This window comes from Belonocnema kinseyi, chromosome 7 (genome assembly GCF_010883055.1).
Source record: "Belonocnema kinseyi isolate 2016_QV_RU_SX_M_011 chromosome 7, B_treatae_v1, whole genome shotgun sequence".
Lineage (NCBI taxonomy): Eukaryota > Metazoa > Arthropoda > Insecta > Hymenoptera > Cynipidae > Belonocnema > Belonocnema kinseyi.
The window spans coordinates 101,047,170-101,059,196 of NC_046663.1; the positions used below are offsets into that span (position 1 = coordinate 101,047,170).

At 31.5% G+C, this 12,027-nt stretch overlaps 1 protein-coding gene across 2 annotated transcripts in view; it reads right to left on the reverse strand.

The window, feature by feature from the left end:
- Nucleotides 1-12,027, reverse strand: part of LOC117176080 (breast cancer type 2 susceptibility protein homolog) — a 28,253-nt gene that overhangs the window by 6,773 nt on the left and 9,453 nt on the right. Inside the window, exons 4-14 of one of the 2 annotated variants that reach the window (XM_033366094.1) lie at nt 7,543-11,895; nt 6,330-6,476; nt 6,171-6,259; nt 5,856-6,083; nt 5,619-5,769; nt 5,128-5,343; nt 4,732-4,942; nt 1,670-1,833; nt 1,266-1,522; nt 980-1,169; nt 590-874 (exon numbers count right to left, since the gene is read on the reverse strand). In XM_033366094.1, coding sequence (XP_033221985.1) covers nt 590-874; nt 980-1,169; nt 1,266-1,522; nt 1,670-1,833; nt 4,732-4,942; nt 5,128-5,343; nt 5,619-5,769; nt 5,856-6,083; nt 6,171-6,259; nt 6,330-6,476; nt 7,543-11,895 — 6,291 coding nt within the window. The remainder of the gene's footprint in view (nt 1-589; nt 875-979; nt 1,170-1,265; nt 1,523-1,669; nt 1,834-4,731; nt 4,943-5,127; nt 5,344-5,618; nt 5,770-5,855; nt 6,084-6,170; nt 6,260-6,329; nt 6,477-7,542; nt 11,896-12,027) is intronic. The other variant, XM_033366095.1, reaches the window with a different exon arrangement.

Here is a 12,027-nt window from a genome sequence, read left to right on the forward strand (position 1 = left end):
TATTGTCTGAAAAATGATTGTATTAAGTAAAAATTGAATTCTAATTTTAGTTAATAATACATTTTTTAAATGAAAAAATAACTATTTTGTTGAAAATTTGTTTTTTTTTGTCAATTATTTTGAAGAAAAAAAAATCTTTAAAAAATTCTAAATAAACCACTTGTTTCGAATTCAGCTAAATAATAACAATTCGAAAACCCCAAGTGAAATTTTAATTTTTACTCCACTTACATGCAAAAATGTACCATGGTGGATATCCGGATGTGCACGCAAGGATTAAAGAGAAGGGAAAGAAACTGTGTCATTATCGGCCAATTACGAGTAAATAGTGGCATTAGTGACATTGCTAAAAAAAGTGTTCAATAGTAGCAGAGTCTAAGCTCTATGAGTAGTAAAACGGTGTTTTAGCTTAATTTTTTTTATCAGTTGTTCATACCCACTGTTATCATATCACTGTATACATATAAAAAAGAAAAAATGCATTCGAGCGCCAACTTCACGCGTTTTCAGCTAAGTCGACAAAGTACTTCTTTTACATACTATTGGTTAATGATATGCAAAATAATGCCAGTTTATAAAAGGCACTCACACTTATCCTCGTTTTTAGATCTTCGAAAGCCTCCAATAAGTGAGCCTGTCGAGGATTCTGAGTGAAGATCGTCCTCTCGGAACAATAACAGACAGGAATAGTCCACAAAGCATTTCGGGTCCGACGACATTCTAAGTTGCTGCACGCAATTAAGGATCCTACAGTGAGAATATTCGCAAATCCATGGGACGAAATACCTTGCCAAAATAAAATTGACAAATACGTAGAGGACGAAGTGTCTTCGTTTGGATAAGACAGATAAACTGCTTCGAAATTCTTCATTCCCTAAGTTCGTCACAAATTTATTAGTCAAAATGTTTAATTTATCTTCGACATTCAATCATTTTCTCCGATTATTTAAAACCAAAATAATAGTTCAAAAAAACTTACATGAGGAGTGTTTCCGATCCAAGAAACGATTCCGACTGTGTCCAATTCACAGTAAGGTGGTTCAAAACCTGAGGCAGCGACATCTTTTAGAGGAGTGTAAATTCTGGATGGATACGATAGCTCCATATTTGGTTCAGGTTTGAAGACAGCTTGCCTACTAGCTGTAAGATTCAAATCTCCATCTCTGAAACTAGAAAATAAAAATAATTACAAGGATTAAACGACTTAGGGATTGATTTTCTTCTTGAATCAGAAAAGAAGGAATAGTTAGTAGATTATTTCATACCCATTTCCGTAAGCACTTATACTGAAGATGGAGAAGCAACCACCTTCTTTAAGAATGCTGACCTCTTCGCTTTTTGACCAAATCGTTAAGATGGCGTTCGTTTCTCCTTCGACAATTCGAACTTTTTGAACCGGAACTACGTTTCTCGGTGGTGAACGATTCGCTTCTATTTCCTGGGCTATTTTATTTTGCAATCTTTCCTGTTTAGCTTGACGAATGTCCATTAGCTTTTGTTTTTGAGATTCGGTCAAATAGGACTGATAGAGACGAATACAAATATATTATTATGATGAATATGACAAGAATCAAGGGATTTTTAAAGAAAATATAGGATTTCCAAGTAAATTTAAGTCTTCGTATTTATTCTTTTCAGATCAATATTAAATTTATGTTTATTCACTTACTCCAGAATCGTAATTTATTAAATATTCGGAACTGTCTTCTTCAGAAGAATTTTGTTTTCCTTCGTATTTTTCTTGTAGCTTGGAAACAATCGCCTCTACTTTTGACTGAAACGCTTGCTCATAAGCCGCTTGTGCCTTTTCTTCATTTTTGGCATTTCGATAAACTGAGAAAAATGTCATAGAAAGACAATTTATTATCATTAGTATTTGATTTTCGAGTTAATTTTAAAATCAGTGTGCTCACTATATCCTAATCAAATTGTTTCGGATTTTCCGGCTTCCAACAATAAAATTGTTTCCTGATCACAAAAATAAAAAATATATTTCCAAATTAAATAAATTAGAATTCGAGTTTTCAAAACTTTATTCGAAACCCGTCAAATGAGAATCACTTTAAATTTTCTTACCTTTAAAACTAAAGAATTTTCCGTGAAGCTTATAATCTTAAAAAAATGCAGTACTAAGCTTTGAAATTAAATAATATTTAATATAAAGTGCTCAGAATAGTATATGGATAAAAAAATCAACAGTATCTTGTCCCGAGAAAGCTACTGGCTTATATAATTCTAAAGAAATGCAATTATAGGACTTCATAAGTATGTGACTCATTCTCTCATACCTTGTACACTTACTATTTTCAAATTATTTCAAATCTCATGTCCTTGAATACATTTTTCTTAAGTAGAATGCATTTATTAATTTACTGATGTCATATTCAAAGAAAGAAAATCAAAGAAAGTTTTTAGTAAATTTACCACTTATAACTGTAATATATAAATTACTTTTATACTGTTACCCGGCAGGTTTGAAAGATTTTTTAAATTAAAGAGATAGATTTTCTAATTCAAATTTATTGTCAAATAAACATTCTAGAGTACTTTTCAAAATAAAAATGTATTTTTTCATTATTTAAATTTTGTTTATCATATAATACAGAGAATTAAAAAAATTAAGATTCTTATATTTAATTATATTTAGTTTATTATATTTCAACCAAGAGCTATAATAAGTCCCCACATACATTTTGGATATTATATTTTAGAAGCATTGAAATACATATTTTATTATTTAATACTCAAATAATGAATTTCAAATCCAAGTATCCTTCATGTTCTTACTCATAATTATTGTTATCATAATTAGGGTTAAGACTAACGGCGAAAAGAGTTTTTCTTGAATACAAAATACCTTTTTGAAAAAAGTTTTTAAGTAAATTGTGTTGTTTTTTTAATTTTCACCCGTATTATAAAACTAAAAATTGCAAACCTGCAAAATCAAATATCTAATTCAATTTAATTTGGTAGAAAATGAACAATTCCGGAAATAGTTGCATTTAAAAACTTTTAATATTTGGGGTAAAAAAACTGAAAATTATGGACCTTAAAAGCTAAGGTTTTCTTTTCAAGTTTCAGTTTTCAAAGCTATACAGTTTCAAGTTTATTATTTTGAAATAAATACTAACAAATTTTAGAATCAGGTATTCAAAACAGCTTAATTTGAAATTTTGAAGATTTTTTTTAAGGCCATGTGATGAGTGGGTCGCGTGACCAGATTCCTACCTTACAGCGACTTTTTTTATTTTTCAACTTATTATCACACGAAACGCCACATCGAGTTGATAATTTGGCATGCTAAACAAGAAGCACTAAGAATGGTGGGTATGGTCCTAACTTTGTATAATTATGAAAAAAGTTTTTTGTTACAAATATTTTTCTTTGCTTTTTTCATAATTATTACAATTTAGGACCAGACCCACCTTTCTTAGTACTTCTTATTTATTATCCCAAATTTTCAACTCGATGTGGCGCTTCGTGTAAAAATAAATTGGAAATAAAAAAAGTTAGGGTAAGGTAGGAATCTGGTCACGTGACCCACTCGTCACATAGCCTTAAAGTGATATAATATTCCAATCAAAACCCAAGAAGACAAGTTTATTACATATATTATAGGGAACATAAATCAATTTTTTAGAATAATTCAAAAACAAAATGGCGCCTTCAGCGAACCCAGAGTACAGCTACTTTTTTTAAAGACCTCCACGGCCACCAACTTTTTGTCGTCAATATTTGTCTGAGACGAAAAAATAAATAAGAAATAATAATTTCGCTGGGGGGCCATGCGCTCGACAGCTGAACTAGATGAAAAATTTCTTTTTAGAAATCGTTTCGGGACATTGTTTTTGACATAATTACATACCAATTTAGCTTAAAAAAATTGATTTTTTGAAAATTTTACATAGATGTTACCCCTTAATCCAGAAGTGTTTAAAATTAAATGATTCTAACGTTAAATTTACATATGCAATTTTGAGATTAAAATCATAAAATTGAAAAAAGTTTTTCTTTATATACTGGAGATTAAAATTATAAAATTGAAAAACTTTTTTTTTTATAAACTGAAACCCTTGATAAAAATTAGGGTTGAATTATTTGAATATAAATCGCTAAAAATTAATAATAGTCACATTGTCTCTTGTGCTATTCAAAATACAAACATTTAAATTTTAACTGCACAATTTATTAAAACTATTCACAATTAAACAAATGGTTCAACTATTGATATTTTTAAATTAAAATAGTTCCATTTTAAGCTACTCGAATTTTTAACTTCAATCAAAACTTATTCAATTTGAAATAGTAAATTCTTAAAATCTTCAATAATGTTTAAAACTCAAAGTTTCCAAAATTCACATTTCAATCAATTAATAAATTCGAAACGGTTTAATATTAAATTTTCTAAGCTTTCGAAAATAGTATAAATTTTTTTTGTAATTTAAAAATAACTGAATAAAAATTAGGAGGATCAACTATATCAATTTTTACATTAAATATTTGAAAGTTAAACTGTTTTAGGATAAGGCAATTTTATTAGAATTACTTTAAAATTAAACTTTTCAAGTGACATTCAAACTGATTATGTAGATTTTTCGATTAGAAATTAGAAAGAATCCCGGTCAAAATGTAAATTTACTATCATTTCCCGCTTTATCTACTGCTACCAAATTTAACGGTTTCCCGTTCAGCAGCCACCCTGAAATTTTGAAAATAAGGAAACAGACTCACTTGATTGACCATCGGCGGTTTTTTCTCGAAACAATGTTGGATATATCCTGGAAACGACGACAGTCACTTTCCCAATTAATCCTCCATTGGGATCAATATTTTTCAGACTTGTTGGTATTGGTCCTGACTGGCGTTGATAACCCAATTTTGCATCCCATCTTGCTCTTCTTGTGGAATTTGTGTGGATTTTTAAACAAACATCAGCAGACTTCTGTAATAAGTAGATAAATATATTGTAAAAATTTATATTTAAAAAATACATAGATAATAAATAAACTTTAATCAGTTGTTAACCGAAATAAAAAAATATTATTCCTTTTGATGAAAACAAAAATTGGAAACTGAATTGGTTTCACGTAAATATAATACTTGTTTAGACAAAAAGAGAATCTTTACCTCTAGTGGAAAACAGCCTCTATCACAGTTTAGAAGTTCCGCTCCATAGGTCACGATTTTAGTACCTTCTTGAACTTTTCCGTCTATAATTTTTTTCACCATTACTGCGTCAAATGAAGCAGGTAAACTATACCAGCCATCAGTGACTTCAACCTTCCATCGCGGAGTTCGTAATAAAATTCTTGGATCGCTTTCATTTTTTTCATTGTCAGTGCTCTTAAATACATGATAAAATAATTATAATATAGAAACGCAGTCAATCAAGTCTTGAAAAAAGAAATTCCCCATAACTTAACTTTAAAAATGTAACTCTTCAGAAATAAAAATTTAACGTCTTTTTCCACTGAAGTTTAAACTCCTTTTTTTAACTCAAATTTATAATTTTATGTTTATATGTTACATTTTAAGAAAATGTACCTTTCCCCATATTAACTATTTTAGGTCAATGAAAAATATTTACAAAGTGTTTTATTTTATAGAAAAATGTTTACCTCTTCTATCGTAGCGATGCAAAGAACCATTCTTTTCGAAGGTACATCATCCTTCTCCAAAATTTTTCGGATAGCAGAACGTTGTGATCTGTCTATTTCTCTATCGTACCTGTACTTTAGATCCTTCAGCACTCTGTCTGGCATTAGCATTCTAAAAATATTTTATAACTGATAACTTATTTTAGTTTAATTCTAGACCAGGAATTTCTAACGCTGATCTATTTCTAGATTATTTACCTTGGAATATCCGCACAACCTAATTTTACTCTATCCATAGAAGCCAATTTCCAAACGATCCACCGATAGTGATTCCGCACCCAATCTGGAGGAAGAAGCTTAGGATCGACTCCAGGACTTGCCTCGAAAGCTCTCTCGAATTCCGTCACTCCAGCTGATCCGCTTGAGTCCAAAATTAATCTTCCTCCGTCTCCAACATCCAAACTAACCAGATTTCGATTTGATACCCTAATTTATTCAAATTATATTAAACTGTCAGTCAATTGAAAACAAAGAATTAAATTATAGATAGAAAAAAATAAAAGTTACACAAACCTGTTAACATCCGCGATTCGAAATTTGTAGCTTCCAGCCGTTGATGCAGAGATTTCCAGAACATCTGGATCAATACCCTTCTCTTTTAGCTATCAATTAAATTAAAGTAAAATTATATTAAATCAATAAATAAAATGAAGGCCTCAAAATTCGACTTACTTCTTGTATACTACGATATATTGGAGCAGAACCACTCGAAAGGCGATGCAAAGAAATTCTGCAATTTCTATTTTGTTCTCTATTATCCAACAGGCTACCTTTTATCGGCTTCGGCCTCTGTTTTTTCTTCCTAGCTATAACCATGTCCTGTAAAATAAAGGGGTATCAAAATTGAATTAGAAAATTTTTCGCAAATACCTAAACGCTAGGGCTTGCCATAAAATAAAATTTTTAGAAAAGGCAAGCCCTATTTCCTAATAAGAAACGGTGTACAGTTTTGTCCCTGTAAACAAAAGAAATACTGCCGAAATTGTTCGGATAAACTGAAAAAAACATGCTTTTCTTGATATAAATCACGATTTTCGACTCTTGAGAACCCTAATTCATTAGTTTGTGATTGCTCTTTAAAATATTGCAAATCTCATTTGTTTCAAATTGAAATGTAACATTTTTCTTTGAATCCCTCGTAGAAAAGCGTTTACAAAAAGTTAAAAAAATTAAAATAATGTTTACAGGATACTACAACTAAATATAAATAGTTACAACAAAAATGACAGAAAAGTAGAACTTTTATCTATTATTTGGACGAATTTTGTACTTTTTTATATATTGTTGTAGGTTTAATATTTTACAAGAAATGATTATTTTTGTATCTAAAAAGTTGTTTTTTTTTTCGACCAAGGATGATAATATATTTAAAACACTTAAAAGAGACAATTTTACGTTAAACTGTAAAAGTTTTTGATATTAAAAGAATCTATTACGTTTAAACTATAGAATATCAAGCAAAAACTGCATGTATTTTTTGTTAAATATTACAACTACATCAAAGTAAAAATATACAACAAAATTTGCAAAAGTACACAAATGTGCGAAATGCACCTGATTAATAAATACAAGTTCTACTTTTGTATTGTTTGTTTTAATTTAATATAGTTGTAGTATCCTGTAAAAAGATTTGCAGTTTTTGTAAACGTTTTTTCTCTAGCGATTCCAAGAAAAATAAGTTGAAACCATTTTTTAAAAGCGATCAAAAACTAACGTTTTAGCTTTTTAAAGGTTTAAAAATGGTGATTTATATTTTTTGTCGAGTCCTCTAGTCAGTTGAATTAAAAATGCCAATTGATTTTGAAAAATATCAACCATTTTTTTTTACTTTTTTTCAATTTTGTCCCGGTTCGGTTCTATCTAAACACTACAAAAAATAAATTACCTGCTCGAAGACAGCAGAAATCCGTCGCTCCAAAATATCTGAATCAATAACAACAGAATCAGTTTCCACACTCTGGGAACTAGTCCTCGAATCAATGTTTGCATCAGAATTACACCTATCTTCCCTTTTAATTCCAGATCGTTCTTCCACAGGCTTTACGTCCTTCACCCTTCGTCTCCTTTTCCTTTTTCCTAAAATAGGACTGCGCCTTGCATCCTCCAAATTGTTTTCCTTTTCTTTTACAATCTCTTGATTGTATTTAATACCCAGTCTTGTTTCATTGAAATCTTTCAAGTCCTTTTGTAGAATTTCGACACTTTCGATAATACTTCCCGATAGAATTGGAGAAGCCCTAGTAGATATTTCCAATTCAAATTTATTTGCAGAACTTGTGACCACATTTGTTGAAATTTTCGCAAATTCATCCTCACTTTCTGAATCCTCGGAGAAGAGTTTCCTTCCTTGCAAATCGCGGGTAACTTTGGCTTTTTTAGTCTTGGAAGCAAAGTTTCTTCCGAGTGGAGTTTCACTGTCCACATCATTGATGCTCCGTTTTAGTGTAGGATTCGATGTCAAAATTTGATTAGAAATTTCAGGTTTGAATTGTACAGAGAGTTCTGAAAATTCTAATTCTTTTTGGAGAGCTTCGTCGGATACGCGATACAAGCCACAAGAATCCTTATCAATCTTGTCAGTTTCCGATTTATCCTCTTCACGAACTTTGGCATTCAAACTTGATATTTTCGAAAGATTCTCTCCTAATTCTGGTTCATTTCTCTTAATTAATATAATTTCCTCTTCTCTCAAATATTCTTCAGATTTTAGAAACAAAGTAGTACTCTTTACAGAATCATTGCTGTCAAATCCAGAGAAAGGCGGTGATTCTGGTCGCCAATTTATTAGATAACTTTTGGATTGAGTCAAAGGTTTGATAAATATATGATTCCTTAACTGGTCTCTTCTCATCTGTTGAAAATCCTTTCTTAGTTGTTCAATATTCTTAACATTAGAGGATTCAGTCTGTAAAGATCTCCTCTTTTTAGTATCAACACTCTCTTTATTCCCAGAAGTACATGGCAAACTGAAATTTCTTTTTGGTAACACTGACTTCGAACTACTAGCGATTACATCTTCGGCCTCAATATTTTCGTAGAGTTTCTCAGCCATCTGTTTTTTCTCATCGCTAATGACTATTTTCTTTCCACAAGCTGTTACGAATCCAGACTGCACTGTTTGAACCTTAGGTACAATTAGATCACACGTAGGAAGATTTACAACGTCTTTTAATCCATTCAAACTCAAACGCATATCTTTGTTAAGTGGACAAACTTCTGGCATACTTTTAACAATAACAGGATTAAAACTCTTTCTAAGACACACAGAATTTCTTGTAGGGAAATCTGCTGTTCTTAACCTTTTAGAATTTATTGAAACTTCTTCCGAAAGTTTACGCTTCATGCTACAAGTGTATTTATTTAACACATCAGAATTCGATGGAGCTTGGACTTTACTTGTTGACGGAACAGAAATATTAACTAGAGAAGATCCTGCTTCATTTTCTTTATTATACAACTCTATATTATTTAATGCTTTATCTTTACTAATGAAATTGTCCTTTACAGTTTCATCGTACATTTGCATTGCTCTCATCAACTTTTGTTCACTTATAGCAATACTTTTGCCACCAGCTGTACAAAATCCAGTAACAGAATTATTTTTAAGTTCAGAAATTGGATTCTTTGCTTCATTAATCGAACTGGTTTTGGCGCTTGCTAAAGAAAATCCCGATATCAATTTTGCTCCCACATTCGGAGAATCTTTTTGCTTAGATTCAAGAACATTGTTTGATTTTGTTAACTCAAACTCTTCGGCTGCAGTTTCTAAAACACCCTCGATGTTTTCGACATCTTTGAATATCATTTCAGCTCTACGTAATTTTTCATTATTTATTTCAATACTGGTACCCTTTGCTGTTGAAAATCCACAAGAAGTTGCCGCTTTCGGAACTTCCCTCTTAAAATCCAGAGATATTGGTTTAAAATTGATCAGATTAGGTGCCCTGTTTATGTCCGCTGATTTTTTTAAATCTTGTGGTGTAACATCTTTAGTGAACTCAGTGATAAAATCAATGTCTTCAATCGTTCGTTCTTTGATGGATTCTTCTGCAACTTGCCTTGTAATTTCTACATCAGCGGATTTTTCTAAATCCGGCGGCAATTCTGGAAAAGATTCGGTAATGAGGTCAATGTCTTCAACATCTTTAAATACGGACTTTGCCTTCCGGAGTTTGTCTGCATTAATCTGAATAGATTTTCCTTTCGCTGTTGAAAATCCTAAACAAGATGATTCCTTTATCAATTCTGCAGAAACTTGCTTCACAATTTCAAGGTTTGATGACTTTTCTAAATCTGGTGTAAGATCTTTAGAAAATTCGTTTTCAAGATGAATATTTTCAACATTTTCGACATCTTTAAATACAGATTTTGCCTGCAGAAGTTGACCTTCATTGATATGAATAGGTTTTCCCTTCGCCGTTGAAAATCCAAAATTAGGAACCGTTTCTTCTTTGCTAGAACCTGCAGAATTCAGCTTTATAATATCCCGATCCGATCGTTCATCTAATTCTCTTTTCGAAAACTTATAATCAAATTGCAAAAGTTCTTTAGGAGATTGAGAGGTAATATCAATGTCTTTAATATTCTCAACATCTTTAAATACAGACTTTGCCTTAAGAAGTTTGTCCTGACTTATCTGAATAGGTTTCCCCTTCGCGGTTAAAAATCCAAAATTAGGAACCGTTGCTTCCTTGCTAGAACCTAAGGAAACTTGCTTTATAATTTCCGGATCCGATTGCTCATCTAGATCGTTTATCGAAATCTTATTAGCAAACTGCAAAAGTTCTTTAGGAGATTGAGAGGTAAGATCAATATCTTCAATATTTTCAACATCTTTAAACACAGACTTTGCCATCCGGAGTTTTTCCTCATTTACCTGAATAGGTTTTCCCTTCGCGGTTGAAAATCCACAATTAGGAACCGTATTTTCTTTAATAAAACCTGCGGAAACTTGCTTCATAATTTCCCTGTTTGATCGTTCAACTAGATGTTTTTGCGAAAGCTTTTCTGAACCTGGTGTAAGATCTTCAGAAAATTCGTTATCGAGATCAATACCTTGAACTTCTTTAAATACAGATTTTGTCGTTTCAAGTTTATCTTCATTAATTTGAATACGTTTTCCCTTCGTCGTTAAAAATTCGCATAAAGGAATAGTTTCTTTGCTAGTGCCTTCAGAAACTCGCGTTATAATTTCTATATCCGATCGCTCATCTACGTCTTCTTTCTGAAGCTCATTAGTAAAATCAGCAAGAATCTCGATATCTTCGCCCGTAGCTTTACTTTCGTTTTCAGAATTTTGAGACTCCACAATTTCTATTACATCTTTCTTTTCTTCATCTTTCGATATGTACAACCACTGACTGAACTGGAAATCTTCGACTATACTTTCATTAAGTATTTCTTCTTCCTCCTTTAAGGTGAGTACAGTTTCAGAAGAATCTCGGCATCCTTTACGTTTCTTAGAACTTTCACGCGAACTATTATTGAATATTCTAACAGGTTTAGAATACGTCGACTGTTTTCTAGAACTTCCTACAATTTCTCTGCCCTCATGATTCCCTTTTTCTTTTACTTCTTCATTCCCTCTTGAAGTTTCCTCTTGTTTCTCATCTTTGGAATTTGGTTCTTCACCCACCTCCAAACAGTACTTGGAAAAAGGAACGAGTCCAATTTGACTTACAGCTCCTGGCACTTCTTTAGTGGAATCGGAAAACTTTGTGGAAGCACACTCAAGTTGAATGGCGTCTTTGAAAAGGTCAATCTCCGAAAAATTTGCGAGCTTCATTTCAGAAGCTACTCTTCTCTTTTTCTGCGTACGTTTGATATCTCTAACTATGTCTCCCAAAGATTTTTCTACAGAAGAGGTAGACGGTTTTGAAAAATCCGGATTTATATTAGCTTGTAAAATATTACTATTAAGGCTCGTGGGACTAGATTTTTTTATATTTGGAGAAGAAATTAGATTTGGATTATTAGTTTCAGTCTTGAATTGATCTAGCAAAGGTGATATTCTACTTTCTTGTAGTCTGTCGTCATTTTGACTGAATTCTTCATCTTGAATTCGTTCTTCGAGGTCCTGTGGAGTTCCTATATTCTCGGATGTATTGGTTTTAAATATCCGACGCTTAGGTCGCTTGCGAACTTTTTTGTTTAAAATTGGAGACGATGATTCAGTGTATTCGTATTTGACATTTTCTAAAACTGGGGTGAGTGATTTGCTGGAAGAATTTTTTTCCACCTGTAGGTGTAATTGTGATTTTTATTTTACTTAAAAAAAAATGTATTTATACAATTATTATATTCTCAAGTGAAGAATCACGTTTTCAGATATTTGAGTGCAATAATTTGAGAAATAGTAATTTACTTCATA